We start from the raw sequence: 19,423 nt of genomic DNA, 5'->3' as shown, positions 1-19,423 counted from the left end.
AAAAAAAAATCATACGCTCAGTAATTTTCCATCCCACCCACCACATACTCCATAATAAAAACAACAGGTTTGCATGCCCAAACAGGAGTCATTATCACCACCACCAAATACAATTTTCAGGGAAGCATAACCAGTAAATCAAGTAGTAATTATGCAAGCAGCCCACATAAAGTAAATGCAAATTAAGGAAAACTTCCTTTTTTTAAAACTACTTACTCCGTACTTGTTTAACAACAGGTTTCATTGGTTCCAGCCAAATCTGAAAGGGAAGGGAAAGAAAAATGACAAACTGGCATTCACACCTGAATCCGATGGGAAAACATCAATGGTAAATTCAAACTAAGCAGTTCACGCACACTCATTTTGCCCTCACTGTAGCAATTCCTTTATTTAACTTTAGTAGCTGTCCTTGTTCTGATGAGTGAAGTAGGAGCAGCAACCAGAGACAGCCCTATAAAGGACTCCTGCAGGACTGGAACCTTCAGCAGCCTTTTTAGTGTAACAAATTAGTTGGAGGATTATACGTACCCAGTAGGACTGGATGTTCTGGAACTCAATTCCAAAGTAGTCCGATTCAATTAAATTCAGGTGCTTGTAAACTTCTGTCAGTAACGCCTGGCCGTAATATTTTGACTGAACGGGACAGCAAACAAGAAAAAGATTAATAAATAAAATACGGCATCTTAGGAAACTTTAGGAAAGAATCTCAAAGATTTTTCACATCAGCATTGACACCTTCATTACTTTAATGTTGTAAATAACCAATATGCAGACATAGCTCAAAACAGACAAGCTTCATAGGATCGCAGGGACTGAAGCTGGAAGGGCCCCTGGAGGCCAGCTATTTGTAAGCCATTTGCAGTGCCCTCTGCCACCACATCTGTAATGCAGCCCCCCCACTGCCTTTGTACAGCTGGGTACGATGCCACAAAACCAACACTGTGATAACGTGGGAGAAAAGGGGAAACTTCCACACCCCAAATACAGCAGCACCTCAGCACCTATTGCCACATGGTTGCAGCAGCTGCTGCAAGGACAGTGCTGCTTGTGAAGACACACATCAGAGCATCTAGATTGTACAGACAAGGGTTCAAAGAGTTCTCACACCCCTTGTTAACTGTTCCAGCAATGCACAAAAGGTGCCAGGAAGGAGAGAAAGCATGAACTCATCCCGAATGTACATGCCGTCAGGATGAGACCTAACAGCCAGTAGCACAGTGCTGGCCTGGCACATACTGGATACTGAGGCTGGATCAGGCCCTGGGCAGCCTGATGGAGCTGTGCGTGTCCCTGCTCACTGCAGGGGAGCTGGACAAGGACTTTTAAAGGTCCCTTCCAACCATAAGGATTCTGTGATTCTATAGCACAGACCCTCACAAACTGCCAGTGGAAATTCACCACCCTCTTTCTCTCTCTCTCTCTCTCTCTCTCTCTCTCTCTCCCCATAGGACTGTGAACAAATCATTTCCCCTCTCTGCCTTGTTTTCATTAGCACACATTTGCCAGCAAAACACACCTAGGTATTCACACCACTCAGACCTCATTTATTTGGAAAAGTCAGAGCTCCAGAGCACACCATGGTTTTCCCATTGCAACAGACACGAACAGTTCTGTAACTGACTCTCAACTCAGAACAGTACATCTTTTTAAAGGGACAGATGCTGTAACACATTAGCAATGTAATAATTGATCAAATGCACAACCTGTGTCTCCATGACTCTATATAAGCTTTGTGCCTCATGATGGTCCACTTGTCTTCATACTCCAGTCCTTAGAAAGGGCGCTCATATCATAGACACATCACAGAGGCAGCTCTTTAATTGGACTGCTGAGGTGCACTCCATTTAAGACGAGGCCAGGAAGAACACGCTCCAGGTAAAGAAAATGAGAAGTTGAGGTGACAGATCTAATAACTGCCTACAGCTGTTTGAAGGGCAGTCACAGAGGTGACTGAGCTAAACTCTTCTTGGAACAGGCGTCACTTAGAGCAACAGGTTAAAAAACTCAACCCAAACTGAACTGAATCCCATCGTATATTTCCTAAGCACAAAGCAACTTTTGTGGCCCGTTTTAAAAGACTTTTTTCAAATAGAAATTAGTTACGAAGCTTGAGATGGAACACAGCCTTTTATTCTATCCCAAATGTAATGGAAAAACTCCCCTTATAGCTATTTAGTTCCTCAAGCTGCCTGTTATGTTCAAGTTCCTATGCTGCGATACAACCAACCATCCCTTCTGAGCTGCTTCATGCGACTTCAAAGCTCACAAGAATGACAGTGTAGCTCAGACAGCTCCACATCCTTGTTCAGTCTGCATGGAGGCAGCAGAAAGCCAAATCTTCCAAGGAATTACTTAATTACTGTCGCTTTGACGTCAGGGCAAGAAGCTGCATGAATGCCTCTCAGAAAGGGCCCATTTTCAGTATGGGCTCACAACACGGCATACTTTCCATTCCACAGTTCTCAATTACTCTTTATATGCTGCCAGGATGACAACTAATGGTATTACTGAACTACTAAATTATTCCACACAAAATAGAAGCAAACCCCAAACAGTGCACAAAATTCAACATGCAGCTAACAAAAGCTTCCCCCAGCAGCCTTAGCCCTAACTTAACTACAGGCTCTTAAGTCCTCATGAGAAGGCAGGTCAGTGTATCAGATTTTCTTCTAATAAACTTGTACGTTCAGCTCAGAACTCCTTAAAACCATGCAAGCGTGGTACCCTGACAGCAATACTGCAGATGGCAATGGCACTGACCCAACTAACCCAACTCATGGGATGGTTTCATGTACGTATAAATTCACTGCTGCACACATTCAGTTTCTCCTCCATCTCCTACCAGGATATGGGAATGCCATTAAAGCTGACAAAGGTCACAGTGATCCCGCTTTCATGTCAGTGCTGTGTACTGGTTTGCAAGGGAAGATCCTCCCTTTGCTGCACATGCACTCAGCAAGAGAGCAGATCACACGAGGCACACGCAGCGTCTATTTTCTGCAGACCACAGTTCAGTACCATCAAAAGCAACCTCCCAAATCTGTCCCTCTAGAACATCTTCACTTTCTACTTCCATGTATTTTAACATTCAAACAACCCCCCTCCAAAAAAACCCACTATATATATATATATATATATATATATATATATATATATATTAAAAAAAATATATTCCTCTTTCCTCTCATTTTCCAGGGCAGACAAACTGCCCTCGCTCAGGCTTTCCAAAACCAAAATACAACTTGGCAGCAGATAGGCTGGAAAAGTTTCAGTCCTAATGCCAAGAGTCGGGATAAACGGAGAGTTATAAACCAGAGGTATAGAATGGAAACTTCTGTGCAAGCCAGAGCTGCAGGAACCACTGGCTGCCAGCTGCAGCAAACAGCAGCTGACCTGGGAGTCTGCAACTGTTTTGCAGACCAAACCCCCCAACAAGCAGCATATGCATGGGAGGAAGCAGTTTGTATTTTACACCGCTGCTGGGGCAGAGCACCCAAAGTCTGATGATGACAAATCCACTTAAAGACTCCCTCGTTTAAATGCAATGGGATTCCTCCCCCTCCCCCCCCCATGCACTTCAGTGGCCTTCCCAATGAAAAAGTGACCTCTCCTTTTTTGGTAGATTGAAAACCAGCGATTGATGATTCCATGCAGTAGTTACACTGAACTTGTTATTTCCTTTCTTAACCAGAAATATACAAACAAGTCAGTGGTCGCAGAGCTCTGTTTATCTATATTCCTTCTAAAGTCTGTTAGATCTCTGTCCAAACGTAGCTTGAAATATCAAAAACACTTCAGAAGTTCCCTAATACTAAATATCACACATGTTAGGTATAAACAAAAATGGCATTTATGAATACAGACTATGCACAAACCACATTTATTATAAAGAAGGAAATAATACAAGAATACCATTCATTAAGTAGCAACTTTCACAGCTAAAATGTGGGGATATTAAAGCTCCACATCAAGTTTTTAATCCAGAGGTTGGAAAAGTAAAGATAATCATTCTTCTTTTTTAGTACTTCTCAAGTTTCCTCTATTTTGATTGGAACAAATAACTCGGATGGAATCAGTCCCTACCTCCAAACACAGACACAGAGACCTGCTGAAGGGCTCTCAGCCCACATCTGGGCAGTGCATCTCAGTGCAGAGCTGACTGCACAGGAGCACTGCTGCTATGCACCCACCCCATAGCTAAAATAGCTGCTCCTTCCGATAGCCGGACACTTAGCTACCACAGGCACAACTTAAACACACAGTTTGCTCTCCATCTTTCTTCTTTAGCATCCCACAGATTGTTTTAAGCACCATTTATCATTGACCTGCAACTATGGCAAACTTAAATTAGCACGCCCTACGTGAAGCATGAAATTATACACATGGAAACAGAAGAGTGAGGCACAGCTCCCATCCCCACACGAGTTCCATCTGTGCCGAGGCAGCAAGGCCCATCACACGTGGTCCTGCTTCCAAGCTCAGGCTCCGTGTGATTTTAGGAGCAAGCCTTCAGCAGTGAGCCTCTGGCTCACTAATTAAGGTTAGCTTTCAAGTATGTGATCACTTAAAAGTTCACAAAGTGCTAAAGCAGCTCACTGCCAACTGAACCAGCTCTACCCAACAAACATGCTCCTCCAGAGCAGCTAGACCTGCTGGGTGCCCCAGAGTAGGAGAACAGTCATTCACTGACATGGGAAAAGATCCCCAAGAGGGAGGGAATTATGTGAACCAAACTGGGAAATGTATATTGCAGCAAGTAGCACGCGGAGACAAAGTGGTCCCAAGTTCCAACAGAGCCCTAGAGCTGGAATATGCAGAGCATCCACCAGGAGATGAGCAAAATTCTCAGTTATTTTCCATACTGGAAGAGAAGAGAGCCCATGTCAGCATGCTCAATTAGATAAGTTCACTGTGTCAAGCTTTAAACAACTTGGAGGCTGAAACCAAGAAGAGATGAGTGTCTAGTTATAAAAGTGATCCCTTTTGACTGGACCAGGATGCCCTCCTCCAAAATAAGCCGTGTGCCACATCAAGAAACCAGGGCTCCTAACAGAACATCTCAGCAACCATTTGGCTCACACAGGCTGTAGAACAGTTTAACCCAGGCTAAGACACTACATGATGCCACTCCATGGCGTGTAAACTATATGTACTCCAGGAAATTGCATGGTGTCATTTCACACCTATTTATACACACATACACATGTTAAAGACAGAGTGTGTTATTTTAAATACAATGCCTTGCCTCCCTTTGTTCACAGATTATAAACCACAAGCCTTTGTCCATCAATTACACTTAAATGTCAGAACTACCAGCCAAGCTGGCATCAACAAGGCCGGACGTGGGCTTTCACCAGGAGGCACGAAGGCACTACACATTTCATTTGGCATTTCTATGTTCATCCCAAGCCCAGCCATGAACACACACCACACACTCAAGGCACCAGCAACTGAGGTTTAGCTCTGGCCATGCTAACACCCACACCCCACAAGGCTCACAAGGACCCAACAGAGCTGACAGCCCTGTGCTATTCATAAATACAGCAGCTTGCTATAGACTACACAGGCAAGGTTACTTTCCCATAATACTCCCCATGCATCTCGAACGAAGAGGATCAACCTCAGGGGAATATTATACACTTGTTTTATGTGTAAACTTCCACACCGAGTGCCAAAAAAAGACTGGCACATAGCTGTGAGAAGCCTACCTGAGGGAAGTATGTTAAAACATTAAGGAAATAAGAGAGTCATAAAAGATCCCCCACACAAATCGGGCCTTTTATTTCATAGGGAAGATCAGAAGTATCTTTTTATAAGCTTTCATGCCTAATTCAGCCTTTCTCTATCTCACATAACCTATTAGCTGTCCTGACATCACTCCCCGCTGTACTTTGGACACAGCTTTGATACTACAGCACAGTTAATAAATACCAGTAGGCCAGGTGAGTTAAAGCTGGAGCTCTGCTGGTTTTCCCACTTCCAGCAGCCTTCCCTATGTCTTCAGCTTTGGGCTGGCTCCCCCAGCCTGCCAGGGAAGCAGACAAATAGGCACAACTCTGGTAAACCAGGCTGATTTCAGATACACAGGACAGCTCTAACGAGGAGTTTCCACGAAGCAGGTTTTCTTGTTTTGTTATCATTTAAGCTAATGAACATTTTACCACTTCCATTTTGCATTAAGGCTCCAGCAAGGGCTGAGCATGAGCATTCTGCCAGAGGAGGCAGAAGAAAAGCAGCCCAGAGAGCAGGGAAGTCAAGCATGTAAACCCAGATCTTGGGACTGGGAAAGTACACCTGCACACCAGCATCTCTCAGCTGCCAAGTACCTGGTTTGGCTTTCTGAAACCCTTCTGGAACCTTCACCTCTCACAGCTTGATGTAAGCAGGCGCTAATAGTTCAAATTCTTCATCCTACATTCATCCATCTCAAGTCTGGGTAGAAACAGCTTCTGATATTAACAGAACAAGACATCAGGTGCGTCCCTAAACTTGCAACACAAACCCCCAACATCACAGTCCTTAAAACCCAAAACCACTCACACTAGGTGTCACCATCCCAGCACAGCCTTTGAAACGTTCATTTTATATCATCACCTTCTTACACAAACAGGCACATTGAAGCCCTTGCCAACAGTGCGTCCTGTTACAAGGAGAAACAGATGGCACAAAGGCATGCTTTTGCAACCCTGTTTATTGAAATGAATGTTCCCAAGGTTGCGCTATCACAAACTCCTCGCTCAATGCCAAGTCCCTTTTCCAGGAGGTACCAAGTGAAAGCTTCTCAGACCTGCCTCTGTATCTCTATGGCCGGTGCTGCATTTTCCTCACATGTTCCTAATGCTTTAAATAAAACACATGAAATTAGATTGAGTGTCAGCTACTTTGGAAGATATTTGAAAGGAATTCAATACAGGGGTTGAACCAATCCACATACATGAGAGTATTAAGCCATGCATGGGTTCACCTTACTTGATCTCTTCCAGACAGAACAATTCCAAGCAGGAAGCTCTCAGCACGCTCCCACTAAGTTAAAGGAAGCTTAAGAAGAGGCCAGCTTCACTGTGTTAAGCTGAGCAATACAGCTCTCCTGCATTTATCATTACCTTTATATTACAGTTGTGTTTCAAGGACTGTGCAAGTAATAAATTGTTCCTGTAATACAAAGAAAGTGTGTATCTCCCCTTAGAAGAAGCCTGCCTATGAAAGCTACGGCTTTACCTTTCCCCACCCAATACCACACTGCTCCATAGCATCAGAACAGTCAGGTCCCCAAACACAAAATAACAGGTTTATAAAGCCCACGGCAGAACCAGACAGCCCCAAAGTTGCAAAGCTTCAATTACTTTTATTTTAAACCCTACAATAACTCCAAACGTTACGCGGTGAATTACTAACTTCTGCTGCTGAGGTCAGACAAAAATAAGCCCTAAGGCTGCTGATTTGCCATATTTAGGATGGCCAAAGCGGAGCAATGACAAACATCTGGTGTGATTCTTTCTGGAATTTCGACTATTTCTTCCCAGTTGGAGAAGCAGAGCACAGAGTTTACTAAGACAGCGCCTCAATTCTTTCGGTACAGAGCTTAATAGGATTCAAGCAGCCTGTCCTCCCTCCTCCCACATATTTAAGCTGTTAATACTTCTGCAGCAGAGGGGAAAAGCCTTCATGGAACAAAGAGCTGAGCATGCAGGGAGCAGACACGGGGAAGCCTGTGCCACATCAGGATAGGTAGGGTACATGGGAAAGGAAACACAGCTACCGAGCAAGGAAAGCTGCTGCTGTAGCACAACATCAAGTGTTTCTCACTGCCAAATTCTGAAGCAGGAAAAGAGATGCACAGCAAGAAGAAAAATGCTAAGTTCTACTCCAAAACTATTTGGTAAACTTTAACTATTACAGCCTCAGCCAGTGGCTCAGAATGCTCACATGGAGCACTGAGCACAACTCCCATGAGGAAGCAGCATTTCCTATGTAACAACATACTTAATTCCACATCATAGCAGCAATTCCATTCAATGCCCTGCAAGCCAATGCACAGAAGAAGCTGAGCCAGAGTGAGCAGACAGCAAAAGTCCCCATATAAATGCATTACCTCAGAGGAAACAGGTGAAAGAAATGGGAATTGTGATCTCTGTAACCTACACCAGGTATTTCACTCACCTGGATATTAGGACAGCATCAGACCTGTCTGCCATCAATATCTCCCAGCAATGCCATGGAAGCAGACCCACTGCTCCCTCTAATGCAGATGTATGTGCTGTGCTCAGACAGATCAAACAGACACAGATGTAATACCTTCCATGTGCAGCTCTACTGCAGCTGAATGCAAAAGCATTCAACAGCTATAAAAACACAGCTTCCTCCACCTGCAAATACCTGCAGCACTGCAGCTCACGTTGCTGCCTTTCAGGATCCTCACCAGCTAAGAGGACAAAATGAACCCAGCTCACACTGATCCACTTACATGGGCCTGCCTGACTTTTATGCTGATCCAAGGCCTCCAAGGAAAAGGGAAAGCTGGCAGAGCTTCTATTGTAAGACCCCACTTACTTTGAAGTAAATTGAGTTTTTCAGCCATTTATCCCATAGTTTGCAAAAGCACCCATTGGGGCAGATCTAGCTTAGAGGGAAGGAGATAGGTGTCCCTTGGTACAGCACATGGAAGATCTGAGTGAAATAGGCTGCATAAACAGGAGAAAAGATTATAAAAATGAAGTGAGTTTGGAAGCAAAAAGAGAAAATCTATAGCTTAAGCTGAAATTCATATGAAAGCATTTAAGTATTTCTCCAAGTCCTTGCATTCAGGGGACATCCCTCAGAAAGAAGTTCTGCCTCACTGTGCTTTTAACACCAGCTCCCTTAAATAGACTAAAGTAACTCACAATTAACAACTTACAATGCAGAGCAGAGACACTGGATCTTAGACAGAAGACAGCGGATTCCAGCTATACTGAACCTTTAACTCACTGTTCTAGATTACAACATAACATAAAGGAAAGCCTCCCTTTCCCATTTATACCCCATTCTATCAGTCGTGCCATTTTGTCAGTCCCCTTTTTGCTCTCTGGTGAGTTAAAAAAGAAAACTTGGTTGAGCTACCAAAGGAAGGTATCCACCAGCATCTGCCACAACACAGGCAGGTATTTTAAATGGGTGCTGGATAAAGGAGAGAATAAGAAGTCCATAAGGATTAGACCATTATGGCAGCAATTTATCTGCTTCAATGTAAACTGCTGTGTGGATCATTTTAGGCTGCCTTCTAAGAGACACAAAATATTAAGCTCCTACTTCAGCTTCCTCACAGCTCTGCAGAGAAAGAGTTCCTCTGCAGAAGACAACTACTGTACCAATAAGCATCTTCTGAGGACAAAGCTCTTCTCTGTAGTCCTTAAAGGCAGCAGGGAGAGCGTCTTCTGCCATGATATGCATCTCCCTTTGATGGCACAATCAAAAGAAAGGCTTTTATATTTATTCTTCAGTTCTGCTCCTCTTTAAGACTTCACCACCTCCATTAACTTCAGAGTTTTAAAAAAAACAGATGATAAAAACCATGAATGGTTCTCTCTAGTCTATGTAAGCAAGGTCCATGTTTAACCAGTAAGACAGCACGACTTCCTTGGGAGCACCACATCATTTTCAGATTAACTGCCCACACTTGAGACACTTGTGCCTCCTTGGGAGGCTCAGACAAGCTGCAAAGCACATTCCACCTTTATACACTGTGCTCCAATGATACTGATCTTCAGGAAGTGTGACAAGGAGCAAAAACTCTCTAGCATCAACGAGTCCACTTGAGGATACAAGATTATAAATGAAAAGTAGCCATTAAAGAAGCCTTTCTGCTCGCCCAGCTGCCAAAGCCATGGAGACGCGTGTGGCTCAGGAAGGCAAGAAGTTTGGCCTAGGCCATTTGGTGCTCCCCCAAAGCAAATAACAGTTAAGATTTCTTGTGAAAGTATGTGCTTCTATTTAAATAAACGTCTGGTAAAACCACAAACATCTGTTAGACTACAAGATTTTAAAAAGCAAGGGGTCCTACTCATTTAGCTACTCGTAAGCAGGTAAAATCCCTGCAGGAATCTTTTGTCTCATATTGCCTTAAAATGTCCCAGCTCTGTTTTGCAGCACACCCCATCAGTTTTACAGCTAAGTGTACCTGAAATCAGGTTCAAACTTCTCTTACCTCAATGTCAAGTACTTCCACTGTGTTGTCCAACATCTTTATCTTGACCTGCAGGTCCCTCTCATGTGTTTTGGCAGGCGATGATGCCATGGCTGTAGAGAGATTCTGCCCCGGCTCCAAAGTGCTCACCCCGCTGTTCTTCTGGACGCCCAAACGAGAGCCAGGAGTCTGCAGGACCCTGTACGTTCCTTCTATCTCTCCCATTTCTCAACACCAAGCAAAGTCCAAACGAAACCTAGAACAGAGAATTACAGCATCCCACGTGAAAACACCATCAACACTTATTGAACGCTCTTCATCCCATCATCAAAACAAGGGCTAAATGTGAAATACTAGTCAAAAAACCCAGCTGCTGAGGAGAAGGGCAACCATTCCACAGGACAGTTAACAAACAGGACATACAGACTTCTGCCCTCCCCACTCCTTAAGCACTGACATTTTAATTTCCGCCCAATTAATTTTTCTGCTGATTTTGCTCCCTAAACCAGGTCACCACAACCAGCAACCACTGCTGACGGCACAAGAAAAGCCACCAGGAACAGCCAAGGGGAGCGTAAGGCTCCTCCTGCAGCGGCACCAAACCGCCCCACTGGCTCTGCTACAAAGTCAGGACGCACCCCGAGATAACAGGAGCAATTAACTTTCTTCATCCCTTAAAGTGATGACTCATATAAAACTGTAACCATTTCAACCAATGCTGGCTGCTCAGAGCTGTCATAATGCAGATTTCTGTGGCAGATAACTGGATCTTACTAGCAAGCCTGCACTGTACACTGGCTAAATCAATGGGCAGAAATCTCGGTTACAGAGCTCTACTGCAGCTCAAGCAGGACAACCTCCACAGCATCCTTGTTTTCATGGTGTGGCAGCAGTTGTTGCAAGCAGAACAGATGTTTAATTTGACGCAGAGGGAAAAAAAACAACACAACAAAAGCCCTCAGAGCTGTTGTTTGTGTTCCCAACGCAGTTTAGAGGCCCAAACATTTGGTGCCATGTGCTATGCGAGGACAGGAACACAGAGGAGGGGAGCAAGATGCTCAGCAGCTTCCAGGCCTGCAGCCTGCTCCAAGGGAACAGCAGATGGGGGCAGCTGGTGTGTTCTGGGCCTTGTACAGCCCTACCTGGACAAACTTACCTGAGTATCACACCTATCCCTGCTAAGGGCCTGGGCTGGCTCTGACTTTCAGAGACCACCCCAGCAGCACAGCTGGAAACCACCACGGGGAGGCAGCCCCAGCCCTTCTGCTAATGACGTTCACAACCAGAAAGCATGAGAAGGATGAGCTCAACATGAAAAGTATGCACGTACTGCCCATTGGCTGACCTACCAGTTCCAGTTATGATAAGTTAGAAGGAAGTTTCTTTCTCAGGCTGTTTTATTTCACCATACTCTCCTGATTGTGCGGCCACTCATCCACTGCCAAGGCCTAAAACCTTTAGATCACCAGATTGGAAACCAACACGGCAGCAGAAATCTGCAGACACTTGCACAGGTAACACCTCTACCAACACAAAGAGAAACCAGAGCTGGCTGCCACAGCAGCACTTTGATACAGAATCCCCTACAACTTGAAAGCATAGAAAGATTTTGCTACTGTTATCCAGCCCAAGTTACTCAGAATTAATTATACACGTCACCATTAGGTTATTTAGCAGCGAAACACTCCGTAAACACATTCTTCCTGCTCTAAGTTAACAGCCACTACAAGGGACAGGCATTGCTGGGGGTGCTTAACAAATACAACCTTCCAGCTGCCTTCAACTCAGCTGCAGCCAGATGGTACGTGGAGGTATGGAACACAGGCGGCCAAACTAAAGATCAACCAGGAGATCCTGGGGTTTTACTGGCTTTGGTGATAAGGCAGGAGAGAGCAAAGCCATGACAAACAAGCTGCAAGTGGCAAAGTCCTTCCTCACAGGTGTTAAGAGCAAAAGTGAATGCCAGCGGGCTCCCTCACATCTTGCTGATAGCACATTGCTAACAACATTTACCACTGCACTGAAGCAGTCCCCAGCAAGCATCTACGCAGAAATCTAGGGCCTAACCAGAATTCCTGCTTTACGTGGGCAGCAAACTAACTGCATATGACATTCATTAACAAGAAATGCTGGCTCACAAAGCATTCCAGTTAAAGGAACTGTCTGAAGGAAAGAATCGAGGCTGAGACAAACTGGAAGCACTGGGAAGAAGGAGGCTGTATTAGTGAGAGTAGCTCTGGCCCCAGCAAGCCAAGACATTTACCTCTTCATCAATGCAAACCCAAATGCCTTTACCACAGAATCACATCTCCCTTACGCTCACTCAGCCCATGCTTCTTTGCCTCGGGTGCTCACCCTGATCATCATCTCCTTATAAACAGACACCAGACATCAAAGAAGCAAGATGGTGCTTTTCAGCTAGCAGTAAAGCTGGAAAGGAAGCTCCAGGCAGCCCTGCGAGCACAGCATCTTCTGGTCACTGACAGTCAGTGCAGCGCTCCATCCCCAGCCTGCATGCAGAACCAGCAGGGTACCTCATGCTCCCACACATAGAGGGCTATGGGAGCCCTGCAAGGTTCCTTGCAGACAGCTCTGCAAACAAGCTCCAGCTCCCCATGTACAAGCCTGCAGGTGTTACTGCTGCTACTGCTACGCGGTGCCACCACATCGGCACCGGCTGATGCACCAGAAATCCAACAAAAGCACTGAAAAGAGCAGACGGCCACGAGCCCTGAGCTGCACCAGGACTGCTGGTGGGTGTGTGTGTGTGTGTGCGTGCCTGTCCCTGCAGCCCACGCTCCATCTCCCTGTGGTGCAGACCACGAGCAGCCCGGCACGGCAGCCGCTGTCCCACTGAGCCGCACACACACAGCACCGCACACACACAGCACGGCACACACACACACACACACACACAGCACACACACACAGCTCACACAGGCCGTCTGGGTGCATTCGCCGCCGCATACACCCAAACCCCACATTCCTTCCACAAATCCTGCCCCGTTGCCACATCGAAGCTCCATTACGACAAAGCGGCCGCAGCCAGCAGCGGGAGGACGCGGATCAGGAGCAGCCGGCACGCGGACACCGCCGACCCGGACCCGGACTCACGCACCGGCCGGAACTCGCGGTTCCCGGGCGGGCTCCCTGCGTTCCCCCGGCGGCTGCAGCCCGCACCCGAGGCCGCGGCCCAGCTCCAGGCGTTGTGCTCAGGCCGCTCGTCCCGCCCGGCTCCAGCAGCGCCGCCCTGCACTACGTTCTCCCCCGCTCCCGTCCCGCTCGGTGCTGCCCGCTCTGCTCGCTCGGTCCCGCTCCTCACCTCGCGGTGCCGCCCGCCGTCCCGCCGCACCGCAACCGCCGCCGCGTCCCCGGCCCCGCCGAGCCCGCCCCGCCCCGCCCAGCCATTGGGCGGCCCGCCCGGGGCCGGGCCCTGGGCAGCCCCGCGGCCTCGGCTCTGCGGCCGGGCACGGCCAACAAAAAGGGCTCTGTGTGCCACGGCAGCTCCGTGTGCAGGAAGAAAGAGGCCGGGGAAGCGAGGCCTCCAGCCGTGCCCACTCCGGAATGCCGCCCAGGACGGCAGCCATCAGCCCCAGGACGGCAGCCCCAGCTCTGCGCTTCGTGCCGCTCCTCGAGCCCGCAGGAAGCGCTTTAGCCTTGAACCGGGGGCTCCGCACAGCTGCCCCTCGTGCCTGCCCCAACACAGAACCGCTGCGGATCACATTCACACGCGTACAGGGCAGCAGCCACGTGCTGGGCGGGACCGGCACTAACACGAGGGACAGCCGTGGCCCTCAAGTCATCCGAACCTCTTCCCAAGGCAGCACAGCCCACCCCAAAGCAATCATTACAGGCTGAAGTTGCTCCAACAGACCCCTGTTTTCCCAGCTGAAGCAGCAAGCAGAGCATCACTCCCCAAAAGGGGCCACTTTCAACTCATCGCCCCACTCTGCCTCATCAGAGCCTGTTTTTCTAGATAAGAAGTAGGAAAAAGGAGAGAAACGCAGTGGTTTCTCCAGGGAAGGGGAGGTGTCCAATAACACGACATGCAAAGAGCCGCCCTGTATGTGAGAACTTGGCCTTTTCACAACCATTTGAAAAGCAAAGCAGCAGATGACTTTTACATTAACATTACATTAACAAAGCACACAAATCGTGTAGAACAGCCCTTTCATCCCGGAGCAGCTCCACCACTCTCACCCACAGCCAGAAGGAGCTCACAAATGCAATGGGTAAATCCTGATGAGCGACATTCTCCTTTAAAAAGGGAAAGTAACAGGGTTTTAAAGAGTGCGTTGTTATCCACTTTCCTTAAACTGACATGGAGCCAATCAACCTTCATGGAGAGAGGAGTATGGAGAGCTGCAGGAATATACATTTTAGATAACTCCATCCATGAAAATAATGGCAGTTCCAGTAAATGGAAGGCTTTCCTTAACCAAAATAGACGTTCCAATACCTTGCTTTGCCTGCTGTTTGCATTGTGCTCCCATGGAGCAGCCAGCTTGATTTGCATCCTTTACAGCAGAGACGCTTCAAAGTCATTTCAGAACTTAAAGAAAAGGAGGGATTGAAAAGAACACCAAAGATTTCCTTGTGGATAAAAAACAACGCAGCTCTTGGAAAATGGAGAACAAATCTGATGTGATCCCTTTAAATGCTTTTTAACTGGCTGCTGGAACTCACTAAACTTGCCTGAGACATGGTGGTGATGAATGGACTCGAGGCCTGAGAGAGGAAATGGATGCTATTATCATGAGTCAGCAATACATGCTTCACAGCTGTCTGCATAGAAAACAGAAACACAAAGACTCCTGAGTTTTCTTAACCTCTATAAAGGCAAACTTCCTGATCAAGCAGGCAGTCCATTGGAATCATTTACATGACAAGGAAGCTAGGAGAGGAATAACTTCATTACGAGAGTCAGCTGCTGATATTGGAAGGATGCAACACAAGGACTAAGTAAAAGAGGTACAAGACAGATTGAAAACAATATTGATCTTTTCATGGCACCTTTTTCAGTTACATGTTATAAGTTCTGTTTCTTAGAAGCTGATAAAACAACTTCAGTTTGGTCTCCCTTTTTATACACAGCAGAAGATAAGGTTGAGCTTGGACACAAAACAATGTAAGCAATGTATATATGATGTATTCTATACTTTAACTGGGCTGCACATCACTAGTTCCCTTCTCCAGCATGCTTTTCTTACACTCTATGACAACGTGCATAGGCATGTCGATGCTGGACAGGTGAAGATGGATGGGTACAGATTTCAGTGCAGGAAGGGCAGCTGGAGCATCAGGATCCCTGGAACGGGTGGGGTGTTCACAGAGCTTTGGATACCACAGATCAGTGCTGCTCTATCCTACTTTGATTCCAACTGGTGCACGTATTCTGCCCTGTACTACAGTCCTGCCATCAGTTACTACCTGGAGACACTCAGCAGTTTGCTGTGCACATCATTACCTGCCTAAGCATAGCGTTAGCTAGGGCTGAAAGCAAGGCTGATAGCATTGCCATGGGACAACTGCCCTTCTTTCTCCTGACCCCTTAAGACCTGCTGTCACAGTACCAGCTGCAAAGCATCTGGGAAGGAAAAAATCTTTCTATAAATACATTCAGAACTTAAACTGTATGTCATGAAAATTAGTGACTTCCCTGACCATATTCATCATCTGAAAATGTTTAGTCCCAGAAGGACTCACTAAAGTACTCTGCGCTTTGTGATGGACTGTGCCAGAACCAGACCTAAGTCTAGTTCCCCTGTCTGCCAGGCCCGTCCCATGGTCCGCCTTCCACATCAACACTGACATCTCAGCAGAGACTGGGCCGTGTTGATGGGTGAATCATTCCTCAACCTGTCTCATCCACGATAAACAAATTCTCTGCCTAACAGCTCTGAGTTGCATCAGACCACTTCCCAGTAGGAAAACCAAGCCAGTTTCAGCTGTTAGTCAGGCGTTGTTCTTTACCCACAAGCCACTTGTACTCTAGAAGATAGAAAAACACGAGAGAGAAGAGTGAAATTCTATAATTTGATTCGTACACTTGGCTTTCACAAGCAAAGGATAAAAGCATCATGCCAAAGTGAGCAGGGATAGCTGGATAGCAGTTTAGAGCTGCATTGTGAACACAAAGAATGGATGGTGAAGGTGAACCAATGTCTATTGTTTCCTGGAATCACTCTCTTACACTACATTTACTGTTAATAAACACCTGGAGGGATTAGAGAGATGCTATTTGTCAACATTAATGAAGATACTTTGCAAAGTGGCAGAGATCAACATGAAACCATCATAATTAGCAGCATCTTGCCGTAGTGCTAGAGCACTTATCACAAGGGTAATCCTTTATCCTTTGGGCTTTTCAGACTGCTCCCCTATGGGGCATTCCTCAGGAGCCCTTCCACACACACCATACCTATCAGTTTACCTTTACAAAGCGTAAAGTCCAAGAGTCTCAGGTATTGTCCAATTCTTTTAAACAGGCATAAGCGCTTAAAGGGAAAAAACAAACACCAACATAAGTCTGCTAACAGAAAAATTAGTGGATGCGATCCTTTTCTGTAATCACCCACTTCGACTTCCATAATTGCATTTTAAGTTGCTCTCATGGTGAAAGTGGCAATTACAGGAGACAAATTAAGCACAACGTATGTTCATACCTGTGTGTGAGCACACACACACACACACACACACACACACACACACACACGCAGGTACTTGCTCTGCAACTCCTGTCGGGCTGACTGCTGTGCTTGTCTAAGCATATTCCTCCCAGCCAGAAGATTCAGTCTGCAGCCAGCAGCAGTTATGAATCAACACTGTGAAAGCCCGAAGCACACACAAGCTACAGGCTGCACAGAAACATGGGACTGCTCAGCCACACGAGCTGGAACAAAAGTCCATGCACAAACCACAAACCGTACCACCTATTTCCTCCCCGTATCGATGACAGGTAAAGTCCAATGGCGTGTTGCCCCCACGTGGCGAACCCATCCTACTGCAGAAGAGCGTAAATACCCCTAAAATTCCCCTCAATTCGCTTCAAGCTGTTGTAAGCATTTCAACTGACGTCAACTCTTTGATTGTAGCAGCCTAAATGTTAAGCTGACGGATCAGCGAAACCAAGAACACAATTTACTTCTCTTTTGCACTTAGAACTTACATGGGTAATCTCAGCCTGTGTGTCCGAAACAGCAAGGCCTTAAGAATAATGTATATTAAAGAACCAAACCAACAAAACAAAGCAGAGGAAGCCCTCCTCCCTCCTCCCCTTCCCCCCAAGTTCATCTTCTTTCCTTGTCCATCAAACCAGGCCAGTATCTGTAGCATTCATTACCTCACAGGAGCTGCTCAAGGTTCACTCCAGTCACAACTTGTACCAGGCTGCTAAGATCGACATCAAGAAGCTTTCGGGGGTAAAAACAAGACACCGTCAACCAGAAGCCATAATTCTTCCCACATATGACATCCTAAAAGAGAGGTCGTGTCTCTTTTTCACATCCCTGTTAAATGCTGAAGCCTTCAGACAGTACAGCTACATGAAAGCACAGTCATACAGATGTCAGTTGCAAAACCACTGCTGATCCAGCCTGTGTGTTATGGGGAAAAAAAAGCCTGTGCGTTGAGAAACTCACTACTACAGGAAGAGTGTGACCTGGATTTTGGGCTCTGCATTATGGAAAAGTTCCTTAAAAGTAGAAGTGAATCAAAACCATCAAAACAACGGTGGAATTGCAAATTACAGAGAGCAGGAACAGGCATGTTCTGAACAAAGCATTTTTACTGTCAGGGCTTTTCCTTCTTTTAATAAACACCCTGTTGAAGGAGCACAGTATCTGTTTCAGTAAGTGTTTTGCATTAGCTCTCGGGGTGTGTTTATTTACTCATTCTACACCGAGTTATATTCACACAACATTGGACCTCCTCTGTTTCCTACCTGGGAATTTTCCCAGGTATTTTTGGCTTCTGCTTCTAAAAATGAGGCGATTCCTTCTCTTCGCCCCACCAGCCTCTATTTGTTTATTAATGAAAAACAGGAGAACAGCCAGCTTAAGTAAGCCAGCTTAACGCAGTAAGCTGCTAATGGCTGCCATGTCTTTTAATTCAGGTATCTTGACCTTTTGCAACTACCTCCTTCCACGTGACTCCTATGATAGAGCAGGATCCAAGGAGGGCTGAGAGCAGAGCACAACTACCTGCACCAGTCCTACAATAACCATTTACACCGAGTTTCATGGTACTTGCTCCTTGCAACTTCATGCAGGACAGCCAGAGGTAGTTTGTGAGCAGCACATTGTTCTCTGTCAGTGATAGCCAGACACCTCCTTTGTCTTGCTAGACTTACAGGAACTCATTCCTGTGGGTGGAAATGAGCTCCATTTTGCATTTCAAGTACCGAAACCTGCAAACTTAAAGCTACATCAGATGCTCTGGCCTTTCTAAACACAGTAGAAGCTCCCCGGCACACCTGAAACTCCGACACACCTGTCAGTGGCTGGGAGCCAGACCCACACATCCCATTACCTCCAGACCATTCTGCCAACAGAGCTGGCCATCAAACCAGCCCTTAGACAAACCTTCTCTTCCTCTTCGTGCTCTCCCTGGGACTGACCCAGAACTACACCAGGCTGACCTCACAGCACATGCACTTACCTCATGTGAACAGGCTGGTTTCTGCACCATTCCAATCTTATCATCAAAAGAACACAAGCAGGCAATAGCACCACTCTGTCACTAATTAGCAGCCATAGTAGCTCTCAATTCCATACCGCATGCAGCATTTCAGGATCTGCAATTCCTTTAGAACAACATGAGAGCTATGCTTTATAAAGCCAGTTTAAAATTAAACCTGCTTCAACACTTATGTACTTAAGTTAAACAATATTGCCTACAAAAATGGATCAGTGTAACATTCCTCCTAGCACCATCAACAGTAACTAATGCACGAAGGCCTTGGAGGTGGGACAGTTAGCTGTATTTTGCAGGTTGTGATTTTAATACTTAGACCACAATAGCATCATTCACATCTTCAGAAATCCCAATTCTTACTCTGGATGAAAAGCTTCCAATGTGTTTGCCCAACTTTATGAGGTGCTTTACAAGTCAGTTTTACCTTTCTATTTCAGTCCTCATCCACAATGATCCTTTTCTTCGCATGCACAGAACACATCCAGAAGACTTATAATGCTTTTCAGGTATTTCATTGTGCAGCTCTTAGTGTGATTCTTTTTGGTGCTTCTTCCCAGAGGTGGGTTT

The 19,423-nt window shown here is 46.1% G+C and overlaps 1 protein-coding gene across 12 annotated transcripts in view; it reads right to left on the bottom strand.

The window, feature by feature from the left end:
• Positions 1-13,544, bottom strand: part of FARP2 (FERM, ARH/RhoGEF and pleckstrin domain protein 2) — a 47,716-nt gene extending 34,172 nt beyond the window's left edge. For 9 of the 12 annotated variants that reach the window (XR_014933175.1, XR_001557071.3, XR_014933176.1 and 6 more), the window contains exons 1-4: positions 13,485-13,544; positions 10,184-10,418; positions 529-633; positions 217-259 (exon numbers count right to left, since the gene is read on the bottom strand). Coding sequence is in view for 8 of the 12 variants with exons in the window: in XM_015871067.3 (XP_015726553.2) it covers positions 217-259; positions 529-633; positions 10,184-10,387 (352 nt within the window). In the remaining 4 variants the exon portion in view is untranslated. Of the gene's footprint in view, positions 1-216; positions 260-528; positions 634-10,183; positions 10,419-13,280 lie in introns of all 12 variants that reach the window. The other 3 variants (XM_085512784.1, XM_085512782.1, XM_015871069.3) reach the window with 3 other exon arrangements.
• Between the last annotated feature and the right edge of the window lie 5,879 nt (positions 13,545-19,423).

Source organism: Coturnix japonica, chromosome 12, assembly GCF_054131305.1.
Source record: "Coturnix japonica strain WE chromosome 12, WE-NBRP24, whole genome shotgun sequence".
Taxonomy (NCBI): Eukaryota; Metazoa; Chordata; class Aves; order Galliformes; family Phasianidae; genus Coturnix; species Coturnix japonica.
The sequence above is the reverse complement of the archived record's forward strand: the minus strand, read 5'-3'. Positions and strand labels throughout refer to the sequence as shown.